The 18,297-nt window shown below is 44.4% G+C and overlaps 1 protein-coding gene across 3 annotated transcripts in view; it reads left to right on the plus strand.

Moving 5' to 3' along the window:
• Positions 1 to 18,297, plus strand: part of LOC121586239 (triple functional domain protein-like) — a 141,094-nt gene that overhangs the window by 92,084 nt on the left and 30,713 nt on the right. For all 3 annotated transcript variants that reach the window (XM_045226273.1, XM_045226274.1, XM_045226275.1), the window contains 14 exons: positions 1,854 to 1,976; positions 2,683 to 2,880; positions 3,143 to 3,258; positions 7,596 to 7,662; positions 7,924 to 8,033; positions 8,298 to 8,367; positions 8,490 to 8,579; positions 9,059 to 9,151; positions 9,467 to 9,578; positions 9,791 to 9,981; positions 10,204 to 10,305; positions 12,977 to 13,116; positions 13,343 to 13,442; positions 15,727 to 15,982. In XM_045226273.1, the coding sequence (XP_045082208.1) occupies positions 1,854 to 1,976; positions 2,683 to 2,880; positions 3,143 to 3,258; positions 7,596 to 7,662; positions 7,924 to 8,033; positions 8,298 to 8,367; positions 8,490 to 8,579; positions 9,059 to 9,151; positions 9,467 to 9,578; positions 9,791 to 9,981; positions 10,204 to 10,305; positions 12,977 to 13,116; positions 13,343 to 13,442; positions 15,727 to 15,982 (1,768 nt within the window). The remainder of the gene's footprint in view (positions 1 to 1,853; positions 1,977 to 2,682; positions 2,881 to 3,142; positions 3,259 to 7,595; positions 7,663 to 7,923; positions 8,034 to 8,297; positions 8,368 to 8,489; positions 8,580 to 9,058; positions 9,152 to 9,466; positions 9,579 to 9,790; positions 9,982 to 10,203; positions 10,306 to 12,976; positions 13,117 to 13,342; positions 13,443 to 15,726; positions 15,983 to 18,297) is intronic.

The raw sequence follows: 18,297 nt of genomic DNA on the forward strand, positions 1-18,297 counted from the left end.
CCCTACATTGTAACACTGTAGTGTTACCACAGCTATAATTACATGCCCTACATTTTAACACTGAAGTGTTACCACAGCTATAATTACATGCCTTACATTTGAACACTGTAGTGTTACCACAGCTAGAATTACATGCCCTACATTGTAACACTGTAGTGTTACCACAGCTATAATTACATGCCCTACATTTTAACACTGTAGTGTTACCACAGCTATAATTACATGCCCTACATTTTAACACTGTAGTGTTACCACAGCTATAATTACATGCCCTACATTTTAACACTATAGTGTTACCACAGCTATGATTACATGCCCTACATTTTAACACTATAGTGTTACCACAGCTATAATTACATGCCTTACATTTGAACACTGTAGTGTTACCACAGCTATAATTACATGCCCTACATTTGAACACTGTAGTGTTACCACAGCTATAATTACATGCCCTACATTTTAACACTGTAGTGTTACCACAGCTATAATTACATGCCCTACATTTTAACACTGTAGTGTTACCACAGCTATAATTACATGCCCTACATTTGAACACTGTAGTGTTACCACAGCTATAATTACATGCCCTATATTGTAACACTGTAGTGTTACCACAGCTATAATTACATGCCCTACATTTTAACACTGTAGTGTTACCACAGCTATAATTACATGCCTTACATTTGAACACTGTAGTGTTACCACAGCTATAATTACATGCCTTACATTTGAACACTGTAGTGTTACCACAGCTATAATTACATGCCCTACATTTGAACACTGTAGTGTTACCACAGCTATAATTACATGCCCTATATTGTAACACTGTAGTGTTACCACAGCTATAATTACATGCCCTACATTTGAACACTGTAGTGTTACCACAGCTATAATTACATGCCCTACATTTGAACACTGTAGTGTTACCACAGCTATAATTACATGCCGTACATTTGAACACTGTAGTGTTACCACAGCTATAATTACATGCCCTATATTGTAACACTGTAGTGTTACCACAGCTATAATTACATGCCCCATATTGTAACACTGTAGTGTTACCACAGCTATAATTACATGCCCTACATTTGAACACTGTAGTGTTACCACAGCTATAATTACATGCCGTACATTTGAACACTGTAGTGTTACCACAGCTATAATTACATGCCCTACATTTGAACACTGTAGTGTTACCACAGCTATAATTACATGCCCTACATTTTAACACTGGCTTATTGTAGTGCAGTGTCTTTCCTCTCCTCAGTCTCTCCAAACCTTCTCCTCTCATTTAGTCAGTGCTGATTGATGGACCAAATGTGTGCAGCAGAGGAGACTAAAGTGTATCTCAATTGGAGATTGTTTGCTCCCCCATGTGGGCTGGTGTTAGCATTACACTGGTCTGGAGAGGCAGCAGTGAAGAGTGCACTCATCTTCCTTCCCCCTCGTGGATGTAAAATTAATAGAATGGTGTAAGGAATCTACCATATAAGCTTGTTTTACTGCAGTGTTTGTAAACAACTTACTTCTAAACAAACACTGTATAGCCTCAAAACATGGTTAAAATGATGTGTTTGATATCACGGATGGTCAGTCCTTGCATCCATAGCTCTGTCTATGAATTTGAGAGTGGTTACATTTCTCTAGCCCCATCCCTCAGCTGTTTAGCAATACAGGGGCAGGGAGTCCACTTATTGTTATTGTTTAAATTAAGGATTCTTGCTTTATGTCCATGAGGGCGCGTGAACAAGTGCACACTTCCTCAAAGGGAGAAGGCTAGGGATTAGGAATACAACATTAGCGTGATGACAAATAAGTGATCTGGACCTCTTCTCGTTGTGATTGGTCCACAGGCTCTGGAGTGGATCCACGACACGGGAGAATTCTACCTGTCGACACACACCTCCACCGGTTCCAGTATCCACCACACACAGGAGCTGCTGAAGGAGCATGAAGACTTCCAGATCACAGCCAAGGTGAAGGTCCACTCCAGCAGAGTCCAACACTATCAAACACCACCTCATACAATCAAATTGCGTCTGCTGGATGTAATCCATGCATTTTCTATAACAGACACTGACCTTTATAGTTCTGAATCAGACTGTATGGGTTGTTTAGATTGTGATGCCTGTAAGAACCTTAGCCAGTGTGTTGAGCTGTACAGGGACTAATGTCAGTCAACCTGTCCCATACATACACAGAGTAGGGCTGTTTAGGATCTGTTTAGATTGTGCAGGGTACTGTCCATCTGCTTGGCCGCGTCCCAAATGGCACCCTCTTCCCTATATACTACATTTGACCAGAGCCCTATGGGCCCTGGTTAAAAGTAGTGCAGTATATTAGGGAGTAGGGTGCCATTTGGGTCTCTTCCCTGTTTGTGGCCCTGTGCTAGGTATTATGATGCTGTATCTATGAGGCCCAGTCACAGGGCGGCCCATTGTCCCTGATATTCTGGGCTCCTGGGTTATTGTGTGGCAGAAAACTCTATTGTAATCATGAACCCCTGGCACAGTGGGATTGGCTCCCGTGGGTGACACGCACACACACACACACACACACACACACACACACACGCACACACACACAGGCACACACACACAGGCACACACAGGCACACACACACACCCCACGGCCCTCGTCCATTCTCTCTTTCATTCTCTCTCTCTTTCTTTGTATTGACAGCAAACCAAAGAGAGGGTGAAACTGTTGATCCAGCTGGCGGATGGCTTTTGTGACAAAGGGCACGCCCATGCGCTGGAGATAAAGAAATGGGTCACCTCTGTGGACAAGCGCTACAGAGACTTCTCCCTCCGCATGGACAAGTACCGGTCCTGTCTGGAGAAAGCACTGGGCATTGTATCCTCTGACTCCAACAAGGCCGTGAGTACTGGAGGAGAGGATGGAGGAATGCTGGAGTGGAGGGTTGAGATGGAAGATGGTGTATGTGTGGGAGGGGGGAGGTTGTGTGTGTGTGTGTGTGTGAAACAGATGAAAGGTGGTGAGTGTGTGTGTGTGAATTTGCGTGCTCACGCTCATGTGTGAGAGTGTGTGTCTCTGTGTCTGTGTATGAGTCTGTATCTGTGTGTGTCTGTGTCCGTGTCCCCTCGGCGGCGCCTCGTAATGTCCCCTGTCTGTCCTACAGAGTAAAGGGCTGCAGCTGGACATCATCCCCGCCAGCGTTCCAGGGTCAGAGGTCAAGCTGAGGGATGCTGCCCACGAACTCAACGAGGAGAAGAGGAAGTCTGCCAGGAGGAAAGAGTAAGCATTCACATACACAGTGGTTACACAGTTTGGTCGAGAAGCATAATTGTAACTCATTGTCGAGAAGCATAATTGTAACCCATCCTACAATCCAAGCTAGATGCCCTCAACCTCACGCAAATTATCAACGAACCTACCAGGTACAACCCTAAATCCTTAAACATGGGTACCCTCATAGATATCATCCTGACTAATATACCCTCTAAATACACCTCAGCTGTCTTCAACCAGGATCTCAGCGATCACTGCCTTATTGCCTGCGTCCGTAACGGGTCCGCGGTCAAACGACCACCCCTCATCACTGTCAAACGCTCCCTAAAACACTTTAGCGAGGAGGCCTTCCTAATTGACCTGGCCCAGGTATCCTGGATGGATATAGATCTCATTCCGTCAGTAGAGGATGCCTGGTTGTTCCTTAAAAGTAATTTCCTCTCAATCTTAAATAAACATGCCCCATTCAAAAATACAGAACTAAGAACCGATATAGCCCCTGGTTCTCCTCAGACTTGACTGCCCTTGACCAGCACAAAAACATCCTGTGGCGTACAGCATTAGCATCAAATAGCCCCCGCGATATGCAACTTTTCAGGGAAGTTAGGAACCAATATACACAAGCAGTCAGGAAAGCAAAGGCTAACTTTTCAAACAGAAATTTGCATCCTGTAGCACTAACTCCAAAAAGTTTTGGGACACTGTAAAGTCCATGGAGAATAAGAGCACTTCCTCCCAGCTGCCCACTGCACTGAGGCTAGGAAACACTATCACCACCGATAAATCTACAATAATCGAGAATTTCAACAAGCATTTTGCTACAGCTGGCCATGCTTTCCATCTGGCTACCACTAACCCGGCCACCAACTCTGCACCCTCTGCTGCAACTTGCCCATGCCCCCCGCTTCTCCTTCACACAAATTCAGACAGTTGATGTTTTGAAAGCGCTGCAAAATCTGGACCCCTACAAATCAGCTGGGCTAGACAATCTGGACCCTTTCTTCCTAAAACTAGCCGCGAAATTGTCGCAACCCCTATTACTAGTCTGTTCAACCTCTCTTTCATAACGTCTGAGATCCCCAGAGATTGGAAAGCTGCCGCGGTCATCCCCCCTCTTCAAAGGGGGTGACACTCTAGATCCAAACTGCTACAGACCTATATCCATCCTGCCCTGCCTTTCGAAAGTATTCGAAAGCCAAGTTAACAAACAGATCATCGACCATTTCGAATACCACCGTACCTTCTCCGCTATGCAATCCGGTTTCCGAGCTGGTCACGGGTGCACTTCAGCCACGCTCAAGGTCCTAAACGATATTATAACCGCGATTGATAATAGACAGTACTGTGCAGCCGTCTTCATCGACCTGGCCAAGGCTTTCGACTCTGTCAACCACCGCATTCTTATTGGCAGACTAAATAGCCTTGGTTTCTCAAATGACTGCCTCGCCTGGTTCACCAACTACTTCTCAGATAGAGTTCAGTGTGTCAAATCGGAGGGCCTGTTGTCTGGACCTATGGCAGTCTCTATGGGGGTGCCACAGGGTTCAATTCTTGGGCCGACACTTTTCTCCGTGTATATCAATGATGTCGCTCTTGCTGCTGGTGACTCTCAGATCCACCTCTACGCAGACGACACCATTTTGTATACATCTGGCCCTTCATTGGACACTGTGTTAACAAACCTCCAAACGAGCTTCAATGCCATACAACAATCCTTCAGTAGCCTTCAACTGCTCTTAAACACTAGTAAAACTAAATGCATGCTTTTCAATCGAACGCTGCTAGCACCCGCCCACCCGACTAGAATCACCACTCTCGACGGGTCTGACCTAGAGTATGTGGACAACTACAAATATCTAGGTGTCTGGTTAGACTGTAAACTCAACTTCCAGACTCACATAAAGAATCTCCAATCCAAAGTTAAATCTAGAATCGGCTTCCTATTTCGCAACAAAGCCTCCTTCACTCATGCTGCCAAACATGCCCTCGTAAAACTGACTATCCTACCGATCCTTGACTTCGGCGATGTCATTTACAAAATAGCCTCCAACACTCTACTCAGCAAATTGGATGTTGTCTATCACAGTGCCATCCGTTTTGTCTCCAAAGCCCCATACACTACCCACCACTGTGACCTGTACGCTCTTGTTGGCTGGTCCTCACTACATGTTCGTCGTCAAACCCACTGGCTCCAGGCCATCTATAAATCACTGCTAGGCAAATCCCCGCCCTATCTTAGCTCATTGGTCACCATAGCAGCACCCACCCGTAGTCTGCGCTCCAGCAGGTATATCTCACTGGTCATTCCCAAAGCCAACACCTCCTTTGGCCGCCATTCCTTCCAGTTCTCTGCTGCCAATGACTGGAACGAATTGCAAAAATCTCTGAAGCTGGAGACTCTTATCTCCCCCAATAACTTTAAGCATCAGTTGTCAGAGCACCTTACCGATCACTGCACCTGTACACAGCCCATCTGAAATTAGCCCACCCAACTACCTCATCCCTATATTGTTATTTAATTTGCTCTTTTGCACCCCAGTATCTCTATTTGCACATAATCTCTTGCACATCTAGCATTCCAGTGTTAATACTATTGTAATTATTCTGCACTATAGCCCATTTATTGCCTTACCTCCATAACTTGCTACATTTGCACACACTGTATATATATTTTCTGTTGTATTTTCTGACTTTATGTTTTTTTTCTTTACCCCATATGTAACTCTGTGTTGTTTTTATTGCACTACTTTGCTTTATCTTGGCCAGGTCGCAGTTGTAAATGAGAACCTGTTCTCAACTGGCTTACCTGGTTAAATAAAGGTGAAATAAAAAAAATAAAAAATAAAAAAATTGAAAGCACTGGCTGTTGGGAATACCAGACAGGAAGGTTTGCACAGGATTACCTAAATGTTTAACCTCTTCATACTGCAGTAATTAATTGTAGTATTTTTTTAACACTTACCATTTATTTAATTGAAGATATGTTCATTAAATCTGATAATGAACATTAAAAATGTATTTACAAAAATAATGACATACTGTATCTAACTTTAAAGGCAGAGCCACTGGAAGGTTATTGAAATAATGAGGCCGTCGAAAAAGTCGGAGCCACTTTTAGTTTAGTAGCCCTTTCCTTTTGGGACTATGTGATGATGTTGCTATGTGTAAGAGTTATACATTTAGGCCATGCAAAATTGAAATGAAAATAAGGTCATACTATCACCATGAAAATAAGGTCATACTATCACCATGAAAATAAGGTCATACTATCACCATGAAAATAAGGTTGTACTATCACCATGAAAATAAGGTCGTACTATCACCATGAAAATAAGGTCGTACTATCACCATGAAAATCACCATGAAAATAAGGTCGTACTATCACCATGAAAATAAGGTGGTACTATCACCATGAAAATAAGGTCGTACTATCACCATGAAAATAAGGTTGTACTATCACCATGAAAATAAGGTCATACGATCACCATGAAATAAGGTCATACGATCACCATGAAAATAAGGTCGTACTATCACCATGAAATAAGGTCGTACTATCACCATGAAAATAAGGTCGTACTATCACCATGAAAATAAGGTCGTACTATCACCATGAAAATAAGGTCGTACTATCACCATGAAAATAAGGTTGTACTATCACCATGAAAATAAGGTTGTACTATCACCATGAAAATAAGGTTGTACTATCACCATGAAAATAAGGTCGTACTATCACCTGCATAGCAGCTAGAGCATTTTCATTCTAGTCCCTTTTCCCCTTTATCACCTTTAAGGGCGGCAGGTAGCCTAGCGGTTAGAGCATTGGGCCAGTAACCGAAAGGTTGCTGGTTTGAATACCCTAACCGACAAGGTGAAAAGTTGATGTGCCCTTGAGCAAGGCACTTAACCCTAATTTGCTCCAGGGGCACTGTACTAATATGGCTGACTGTGTAAAACAACACATTTTACAGCACCTATCTGGTGTATGTGACAATAAAACATATTTATTTTTCAGGGGTTTTACTGTATGAGTGCGTCCCAAATGGCACCCCGTTTTCTATATAGTGCACTTCTTTTGACCAGAGCCTTAGTCAAAAGTAGTGCACTATATAGAAAATAGGGTGTCATTTGGGACATAGACTATATCAGTGGTTCCCAACCTTTTCCTTTCCCCCAAAAAGATCACAGTTTGGGAACCACTGCTGTGTCATGTGACATTTGTCTATGTCCCTGACCCACACTAAACAGACCCAAACAAAAGCGTCTCTCTCTCTCTCTCTCTCGCTCTCTCTCTCTCTCTCTCTCTCTCTGCTGCAGTTCCCACACGTTGAATGTTTTTTTTCCAGGTTCATAATGGCAGAGCTCATTCAGACAGAGAAGGCCTACGTCAGAGACCTGCGGGAGTGTACAGATGTAAGTACTGAGAAACTGCCACTCCATTCAACCTGTAACACATTCACACTCTTTTTACTGACAGACTCTATACAGTGACCCCCAAGGGATCGATTTTTTGAAAGGAAAACATAATGTAAGCCAAGGGCAATACAAAAGGTATGGTTGATTGATCTGGTTTCATTTTAGTTTGTCATCTGGTGGTTTTCTGGTTGTAGAAATGTCAGATGTCAGGATTACAAGCAGGTAAAGACGTTGTGTTGTTCTCTGTGTGGTTTCCAGACCTACCTGTGGGAGATGACCAGCGGTGTGGAGGAGATCCCTCCAGGCATCGTCAACAAAGAGCACATCATCTTTGGCAACATGCTGGACCTCTACGAGTTCCACCACAAGTTAGTGTTCTGTACTGGAGTTACCCACAAGGGACTCCCATTGCCTTCTAGATGCACTGGAGTGGTTCAATCAACCTAAGGCCCTTTATGAATATCACTGGTCTATAGTAACTCAACCTGGGTCCTATTCATTAGTACAAGCGTTTCTTATTGGACAAGTTCAGGTAGTCCCTCCTCGTTTCGCCCCGTTTAGTTCTGTTCGGTTCCTAGTGAATACGACCCTGATTTTAGATTTCCTCGGAAACTCTCTCCCTTTCTGTACAGCATCTTCCTGAAGGAGTTGGAGAAATACGAACAGCTACCTGAGGATGTGGGTCATTGCTTTGTCACCTGGGTGAGTGTCTCACTATCTGGACAAGCCAGCTTACAACACTGACATATTGTTACAACAAGGTTTCATGGCTGAGATGTTGCGGGAATATTGTGTCTCTTGACATTTGTCTGTCCATTTTGCAGGCAGATAAGTTCCAGATGTATGTGAACTACTGCAAGAACAAACCAGACTCTACCCAGCTCATTCTGGAGCATGCAGGGCCCTATTTTGATGTACGTGAAGATAAGTACCAACTTAGGCATGCTATAAATACTTAATACAACGAATGTTGAACCACTAATCAAATTCCGCAAGGTCTTATTATGTGGTCTTTTGAATCAGATCCTTTCAAGTACTGTTTATGCAAATAGTTTTGAATAAATGCAAGGAAGCAATATTATGCTGATATATCAGTTATGATGGTAGCCTCCAAATCTGGCTTATCCGGGTGATTCCTGGGTGTTTGGCAGTGACGCTGATCTAAACAGGAGTTGTGGTGGTAGTACAGGAGGGAGGGAGGAAAAGGGGTAGATGATGCCTACTCACAGAAGATTGACCTTAGGTTGCTGTCAGTGACCTCCAGCTCTGAGGAGAGAGGTATCTCCATTCTCCATCAGTGCTGTCTGTCTAGGTCTAGGAGCAGGATTACACTGGCGACTGCTGCCTCGGCATCTCTGTGCCCTTTAAGACGTCTGTGTCTTTTGGTTTCCAGGAAATTCAACAGAGGCACCGGCTGGCCAACTCCATATCCTCATACCTCATCAAGCCTGTCCAGAGAATAACCAAGTATCAGCTGCTTCTCAAGGTACTGTACGCTGGCCAAATAGAAAGAGTCACTAGACGACTCTCTGTAATAAGTATGTAGCATACAACACAAGACGTTCTGGTGCACCCTCTGTAGTCTAGCTTGTATAATGATCTTCTCTATTGTAGAACACATCGCTAGTCGTCAACAAAGCTACAGCGTTGGAAGCTAAACTGCATCCTGCGTGGAACACAATCCATTACAGCCTTTATCTTTCGTTGGACTTTGTGAAAGGCAACTGAAGTTTTGTGTTTGTTTCTCTGTGTGTGTGTGTGTGTGTGTGTGTGTGTGTGTGTGTGTGCGTTTCCTCTTCAGGAGCTGCTGACGTGCTGTGAGGAGGGGAAGGGGGAGATTAAGGATGGTCTGGAGGTAATGCTCAGTGTCCCCAAGAGAGCCAACGACGCCATGCACCTCAGCATGATGGACGGTAGGAGCAAATATACTTCGACCTAACTAAGGGTTTCCCCTTTTATCTGTGGTAGGAGGACAAGGCCTTGACTTACTGGACATTCCATTTAGCTCATAGTGGAGCAGGGCTAACTCATAGGAAGCTTTCAGGGAATATAGGTTTAGAAATTATTATTTGAATCACGTAACTTTGACAGTCCCCTCTCTTCCTCCTCCTCTTCCCCCCTCCAGGGTTCGATGGGAATATTGACTCCCAAGGAGAGCTAATCCTGCAGGAGTCCTTCCAGGTGTGGGATCCCAAGACTCTGATCCGAAAGGGACGCGAGCGCCACCTCTTCCTATTTGAGATGTCCCTGGTCTTCAGCAAGGAGGTCAAGGACTCAAACGGACGCAACAAGTACCTCTACAAGAGCAAGCTCTTTGTAAGCACAACCTGTCCACTCTCTCATCACCATGGCTGGAACTCAGGCTTGAGATCTGCACGCTTAACTTAAATGAAAGTCTCCCATTCACATCAATTAATGATTTACGCAAAAGAGTTGCCCATGCGGATCTCTAGTCAATACTTTTTTATCAACCATGTATAATCTCTTCCTCTCCTGTTCTTTCTCTAACTCTGTTTTCGTGTTGTCTCTGCACCTAAGACTTCAGAGCTGGGTGTCACAGAGCACGTGGAGGGGGATCCGTGTAAGTTTGCTCTCTGGGTTGGGAGGACCCCCAGCTCAGACAACAAGATCGTGCTGAAGGTAACTGATACATTATGACTTAACAGTAACCCAGCAAACAATCAAGCACAATGACAATGAATAATTATGTATTTACAGTACTCCCACTTTTGCCCAAAACGTATTTCCTTAAGTGGGCGTTACTGTGTGTTTGAAATATTTAAGTTCAACCCACTAAGATTTGATGACCACTAAATGTACTCCTACAATTTCTTTGATTGGGCGTTACCAGGCCTACGTGTTCAAGTTTAAAGATTTGCATAACAGTTCATGCACTTAGAGACATATCTGCGTGTTGATGCATTGTGAGTCACGGCACACACAAACACATACATGCTATGGACAGTGCCTTCGGAAAGTATTCAGACCCCTTAACTTTTTCCACATTTTGTTACATTACAGCCTTATTCTAAAATGGATTAAATAATTTAAGCAATCTCCACACAATACCCCATAATGACAAAGTGAAAACAGGTTTTTAGACATTTTTGCTAATTTATAAAAAAAAAAAAACATAAATACCTTATTTACATAATTATTCAGACCCTTTGCGCTATGAGACTCGAAATTGAGCTCAGGTGCATCCTGTTTCCATTGATCATCATTGAGATGTATCTACAACTTGTTTGGAGTCCACCTGTGGTAAATTCAATTGATTGGACATGATTTGGAAAGGCACACACCTGTCTATATAAGGTCCCACAGTTGACAGTGCATGTCAGAGCAAAAACCAAGCCATGAGGTTGAAGGAATTGTCCGTAGAGCTCCGAGAGGATTGTTTCGAGGCACAGATCTGGGGAAGGGTACCAAAACATTTCTACAGCATTGAAGGTCCCCAAGAACACAGTGGCCTCCATCATTCAAATGGAAGATGTTTGGAACCACCAAGACTCTTCCTAGAGCTGGCCGCCCGGCCAAACTGAGCAATCGGGGGAGAAGGGCCTTGGTCAGGGAGGTGACCAAGAACCTGATGGTCACTCTGACAGAGCTCTAGAGTTCCTCTGTGGAGATGGGAGAACCTTCCAGAAGGACAACCATCTCTGCAGCACTCCACCAATCAGGGCTTTTTTGGTAGAGTGGCCAGACGGAAGCCACTCCTCAGTAAAAGGCACATGGCAGCCCGCTTGGGGTTAGCCAAAAGGCCCCTAAATTGTCTCAGACCATGAGAAACAAGATTCTCTGGTATGGTGAAACCAAAATTGAACTCTTTGGCCTGAATGCCAAGCGCCACGTCTGGAGGAAACCTGGCACCATCCTTACGGTGAAGCATGGTGGTGGCAGCATCATGCTGTGGATATGTTTTTCAGCGGCAGGGACTGGGAGACTAGTCAGGATCGAGGCAAAGATGAAAGGGAGCAAAGTACAGAGAGATCCTTGATGAAAACCTGCTCCAGAGTGCTCAGGACCTCAGACTGGGGCGAAGGTTCACCTTCCAACAGGACAACGACCCTAAGCACACAGGCAAGACAACACAGGAGTGGCTTCGGGACAAGTCTCTGAATGTCCTTGAGTGGCTCAGCCAGAGCCCGGACTTGATCCCGATCGAACATCTCTGGAGAGACCTGAAAATAGCTGTGCAGCAACGCACCCCATCCAACCTGACAGAGCTTGAGAGGATCTGCAGAGAAGAATGGGAGAAACTCTCCAAATACAGGTGTGCCAAGCATGTAGCGTCATACCCAAGAATACTTGATTCTGTAATCGCTGCCAAAGGTGCTTCAACAAAGTACTGAGTAAAGGGTCTGAATACTTATGTAAATGTAATATTTCAGTTTTTAATTTTTTATAAATTAGCAAGCATTTCTAAAAACCTGTTTTTGCTTTGTCATTATAGGGTATTGTGTGTAGATTGATCAGGGGGAAAAACTATTAAATCAATTTTAGAATAAGGCTGTAACGTAACAAAATGTGGAAAAAGTCAAGGGGTCTGAATACTTTCCAAAGGCACTGTATATATTATACACATTATACAATGGCAGACTGACCATCTTAATCTGTCCGTTATGTAACAGCAGCATACTCTTGATTATTGTTGCAAAGTTCCTATGAATACATGAGTACAGTGTGAGTCATATGCTAATATGTGTCCACGCATTCACAACATTCACACAGCACTGAAGGGCCCTTTAAATGTCTCCTCGGAAATGACTAAAGTTAAAATGCCAGCATGAGAATTCCTCAATTGCGAAACATACTGTAATCGATTGAAATGGTCTTACTGAATGACAGGAACATGATGAAATGTCCTTTGTGTGTTCTGTCGATGTACTCTGGTAAAAATAGTAAGCATTGGGATAATTGCTATCCCAGGAATACCTGGGATAGGATAAAGTAATCCTTCTAACCCCCCAAATTGTAAAGTGGTTATCCCACTGGCTATAGGGTGAACGCACCAATTTGTGAGTCGCTCTGGCTAAGAGCGTCTGCTAAATGACGTTAATGTGCCCTTGAGCAAGGCACTTAACCCTAATTGCTCCTGTAAGTCGCTCTGGATAAGAGCGTCTGCTAAATGACTAAAATGTAATGTAAAATGTACATCAATTAAGGCATCAGGGTTGGCTGTATTGACTGAACAGCTCAGAGCGTAGAGTCAGTGTTGTATCATAGATAGTGTAGAAATATTGGGAATGTGTAGACTGAGATCCTTCTGCCCGCCAGTCTGTCTTGACCGTCCATCCATCTGTCCCCTCAGGCGTCCAGCATAGAGAACAAGCAGGAATGGATCAAACACATCCGGGAGGTAATCCAGGAGCGTACCATCCACCTGAGAGGAGCCCTGAAGGAGCCCATCCACATCCCCAAGGCCACCACAGTCAAACACAAGGGCAGAAGGTACAGTACAGTACTCCACCTTGTATCAACCCCATCACTTCTCACAGCCTTTCTTACAGACCATACAAGGCCGACTGCATTGGTACATTGGGTTTATACATTACAGTTATTGTTCTGTCAATACCGCAGCACAACCTAACATTAAAGTGCCCCAACAGTATATGATTGTGAGAGCTGCCCCGCCCTATCTTGATCGACATGTCTTCTTCTTCTTGTCCCTCTGTAGTCATGGAGAGGACCTGGACAGCCAGGGTGATGCCAGCAGTCAGCCAGACACCATCTCTATCGCCTCCCGTACCTCTCAGAACACACTGGACAGCGACAAGGTGAGTCATCATATGCTGCCTATTGCCTTCCTACAGCTACGTCATTCAAACACGACACGTTGCCAACTCTGATGTAAGACAATGGTCTGCTGCTAAAATCCCTGCAGTTTGGGGCTTCACCAACGGTGGCTGTTGGTCTCTGTTGTGGAACAGCGGAGGTCTTCACAGTATCATTTGACACGTTAGACTAGAGCGGTCTTTTCAACAGGATTTCCAACTAGCCTCTAAATCCAGCTCATACTATTTTAGTCTTTTTTGGAGTGGCAGCAACCAGACAAGTAAATGGGAAATTAGTATTTCAAGACATAATTTTAATTTGGACTAGCTTCCTGTGAACCTGTTGTCTGAAAATTGACTGTTTGAAAACCAAACTTTCGTTAGATTTTTCCTTTCCATCTCAGAGATGAACATGAAAAACATGGCTCTTCTTCAGGAAGGAACAGATAGTGTGATTTTATCAGGCAATAACAGCACAGAAGGATATCACTCCTACTCACAGTCAGAGCTATATTCTCTCACACAAACACTCCTCCTCTGTAGGGACCATGCTTCCCTGCCAAAGCTGGACATGCAGTTATTCTGCGCTATACAGCTATGCTACTAATTCAAGAAATTAGGTTCAAATTCACTTAGCCACATTGGTTGAGTCCCAAATGCTACCCTATTCCCTTTATAGTGCAGTCCTGGTAAAAAAGAATGCACTGCCAAATGAATATGGTGTCATTTGGAGCGCATGCATAGTGTGTCCCTTTCTGTAAGTGTCCTTCCTGACACAGTGTAGCTCTGGTTCTGTCAGGGTACACAAGACAACACAGAGAGGGTCAGTCAAGGTCACGGAGAGGTGAGGAGGGAGAGTCCTTGTGTCCTCTCATGTACACTAATGGGCCGTGGCTCCATTAAGGCAGGGCACAATCACCCACAGTCAACTCTCTCTCTCTCTCTCTCTCTCTCTCTCTCTCTCTCTCTCTCTCTCTTTTCTTTCTTTCTCTCTCTCCCTCTCTTTCTCTGTCTCTCTCTCTCTTTGTCTTTCTTTCTCTCGCTCTCTGCCTCTTCGCCTCGTGTTGTGAGAGCTGTGAGATGCAATGACAGAGCGGAGTTGTGTGTCGGTGACGCGTCAACGAGTGTGTCAGCCTCCCACTAACTGTACCACTCTCTGTGTCAGTGTCATATCTCCAGCCTCTCCTTAGAGAAGGCACAGCTGGTACAGTAGACAAGGAATGGAGTGCTTTGGCTCTGGTATATAGTACCTAGGTACCATCGTAGGGCCGTCGGGCGGAGGGATATGAGAGTAGGTGGGCGTGCGTGTTACCTCAGGTCAGTGTTAAGTTAACCTTGTGTCTGGTGGATGGATTAGATTCAGCGTCAGTAGCATCAGAGTATGAAGGAGAAGAGGACAGAGGACAGAATCATGGAAGATAATAAAAACTCAGGTCCGGTGGCTCAGCTCTTGAACTCGCTGGCTTTGCCTCACTACCAATGGGTATGTATGGATCTCTAGCACTTACTAACTAGCTGTGTGGGTTGGATGTTGGTTGGAGTCTGTAATTGGTTTGATTTGATAGACTTTTTAAGAATATGTTGTCAGTGTGGAACTGCCGAGCGTGATCGTTATCCTCCTGCAACTGATTTCCCTGTTTAAAACATCACTGATGTGCCCATCATCGTCAATGTATATTTTAATAGCATATATGGCAGTTTAATGGACATTTTTTCCCCTGCATCTACTGCTTTAGAATGTCAGAGCGTTTCTTGAGTCATGTTGAGGCATCTGAATGTGAGATGAGTGACTCACCAGAATGACACAGTACAGTGGAGCTACAGTAGCTACAGGATGTGGTTGGTTTGGAGCCGGCACTGTGCTGAGCGACTGCTCTAATGGCCATCAGAATAAGCTCTTACTCTGGCCTTGTGACTGAGACTGGGTCTGCGGAAACGGAATGACTGACAAGTGGTAAATCAGCAGTTCTCAGGGGGACTTGGGGACCTCCAAACCCATATAAGAACTCAGTTGTTGACATGCTAATAATAGACTCGCCATTGCTGATTAGTACCTAAGAACCTCGCCATTTAATGACATGTAGTTATAATTCACACCCTCATTATAGTACTGCTCCTAAACATCAATAAATTCAAGCTGTTTCTTCATAACCTCAAACTATTCCTTTATGTAATGTAATGGGGCTATTGTATGTTTATGTAAAACTGACATACTCTCTCTCCCTTGCTCCCTCTCTCTCTCCCTCCCTCTGTTTCTCTCTCCCTCTCCGTCCCTCCCTCTCTCCAGCTCTCTGGTGGCTGTGAGCTGACCGTGGTCATCCATGACTTTGTTGCTGGTAATGGCAGCAGCTCTGAGCTGACTGTACGGAGGGGTCAGACGGTGGAGGTCCTGGAGAGGCTCCATGACAAGCCGGACTGGTGCCTGGTGAGGACCACAGACCGCTCCCCTGCCCAGGAGGGCATAGTGCCCTGTGCCATGCTCTGCATCGCTCACTCCCGCTCCAGTATGGAGATGGAAGGACTGTTCAACCACCACCACAAAGGTAGGCCTTGATGTTGGGACTGAGACACCTGGAAGGCTGGAACACACACACAGATACACAGAAACACATACATAGACACACTGTCAGCCTTGCTGTTGTGAGACACCTGGAATACATTACAGGAAAATATTACATGCACACGTCATATGGTTCTAAGCAGGTGGTGGAGATCAAATGATATGTTCAGCAAAAGTTTAAAAGATGTCTGGCGTCACTCTACCGTTAGGTCTGGAACACACACGGGGACACACACACACAGGCACCGTCTGCACCTTGGTCCCAGGGGGTTTCAAGGGGGCGAGTGTGTACTTGCAGCCAGGGAAGGATTCCAGATGCTCCCTGGTTTACAGTCTGTAGAGAGGTATTGATTACCACCTACATTATTCTGTGGGAATTCAAATAGACATGACTAACTCTGTGGGAATTCATACATGTATACATGGACTGTCTCTCATGGTTCGTATTCGTCAGGCACCAAACAGAAGAAAACTGACTGAAACAGGTAGAGACTACCTGAACTTGTCCAATATAAAACACACTCATTTTTGTTTTCTGTTACAAAATGTTTTGCTACCGTGTGGCCTTCAATATGACCCTGTCCTTTTGACTGGACAGTGGTTTTTCTTCTTCTTTCTTCAAAGGAGAAGTAGTTTCTGAGCTCCATGACCTGACCCCATTCCAGACCCCAGGGGATGAGATCAAAGAAACCTGGGTGGCACTGGGAGCTTCTGTTCTCATATCTGTCTTGACTGAGAGTCACTCAATAAAGTTTTGTTCCTGTCAGACGGCCCGCCCTCCTCCAGACTTGGTTTGTAATAAGATAGAGGTGATGTTTGTGTACTGTATACTGGCGGTTTCCATGGTGATAGGTTCCAAACATTAGGCTCTTCATCATTTTATAGGGGAATGAGGAATCCTGTATTTCTATTGGCTTAAACCAGGGAGTTTTTGATGCATGTTACACACTTGGATGGTTTTCTCTAACTAATATCAAACGTAAGGATTTCCCATCCAGTTCTTTATTATTCTACTATCTTAAAGTTTCATGTGTTCTTATTCCCGCGCAGCGCCATAGTTTTTCTATGCCCTTTAGTAGCCAGTGAATTGTTATGCAGACTGATAAAACTACAAACTGCTAAAGACTCCCTTCAGCAGGGCTCCTTTAGAACTAGGAGGATGAACATGTCCTTGGTGCTTCCCTTTGAGGTGCTTTGTCCATGCAGCAGAGCATGTAGACCTAGGCCTTTTTCTTAGGGCAGTGGACGGGTTAAGGGTTTGGGGGGAAGATTGGGGAATTCTCCCCTTCCTACTCCCCACTGGTGCTGTCACCCAGATGCATGGCTGGGCCAGAATGAGTGCAGGCTGTGAGCAGGAGGTTTGCCCTGGTAAACGTCTGGGAGTTGTAGAAGGGGATGGATGGATGTGTCTCACTAACACACAGGACGTCTATTCATTCGTTGTTTTTCCTCATTGCACTCCCCTTCCCTTGGACTTAGAACAAAGCCCTTGCTGGCTGGTTGCCTGTGGTGAATTAGGAGCTGTCATAGCTTGTGTAAACCCCACAAGTTCTTTGAAAATACTGTTGATGTGACTCTTGTGATGTTCTTGCAATTAAGTTTGTAAAATGAATTAGACTAAGCTACTGCTTTTTGGCTATTTTTGTATTTTCCAACTTTAGGATCATGGCTTAGGACAGGGTTCCCCAACTGGGGGCCGGTGGTTTTATTTGGCCCCCAAGTTTTCTGATCAAAAAAACATAAATATTATATATCTGTTCCCAAGTATTCCCACGCATAATAGTGAGATATACAGTGGGGGAAAATAGTATTTAGTCAGCCACCAATTGTGCAAGTTCTCCCACTTAAAAAGATGAGAGAGGCCTGTAATTTTCATCATAGGTACACGTCAACTATGACAGACAAAATGAGATTTTTTTCTCCAGAAAATCACATTGTAGGATTTTTAATGAATTTATTTATTAGCAAATTATGGTGGAAAATAAGTATTTGGTCAATAACAAAAGTTTCTCAATACTTTGTTATATACCCTTTGTTGGCAATGACACAGGTCAAACGTTTTCTGTAAGTCTTCACAAGGTTTTCACACACTGTTGCTGGTATTTTGGCCCATTCCTCCATGCAGATCTCCTCTAGAGCAGTGATGTTTTGGGGCAGTCGCTGGGCAACACAGACTTTCAACCCCCTCAAAAGATTTTCTATGGGGTTGAGATCTGGAGACTGGCCACTCCAGGACCTTGAAATGCTTCTTACGAAGCCACTCCTTCGTTGCCCGGGCGGTGTGTTTGGGATCATTGT

This window comes from Coregonus clupeaformis, chromosome 17, assembly GCF_020615455.1.
Source record: "Coregonus clupeaformis isolate EN_2021a chromosome 17, ASM2061545v1, whole genome shotgun sequence".
Classification (NCBI taxonomy): domain Eukaryota; kingdom Metazoa; phylum Chordata; class Actinopteri; order Salmoniformes; family Salmonidae; genus Coregonus; species Coregonus clupeaformis.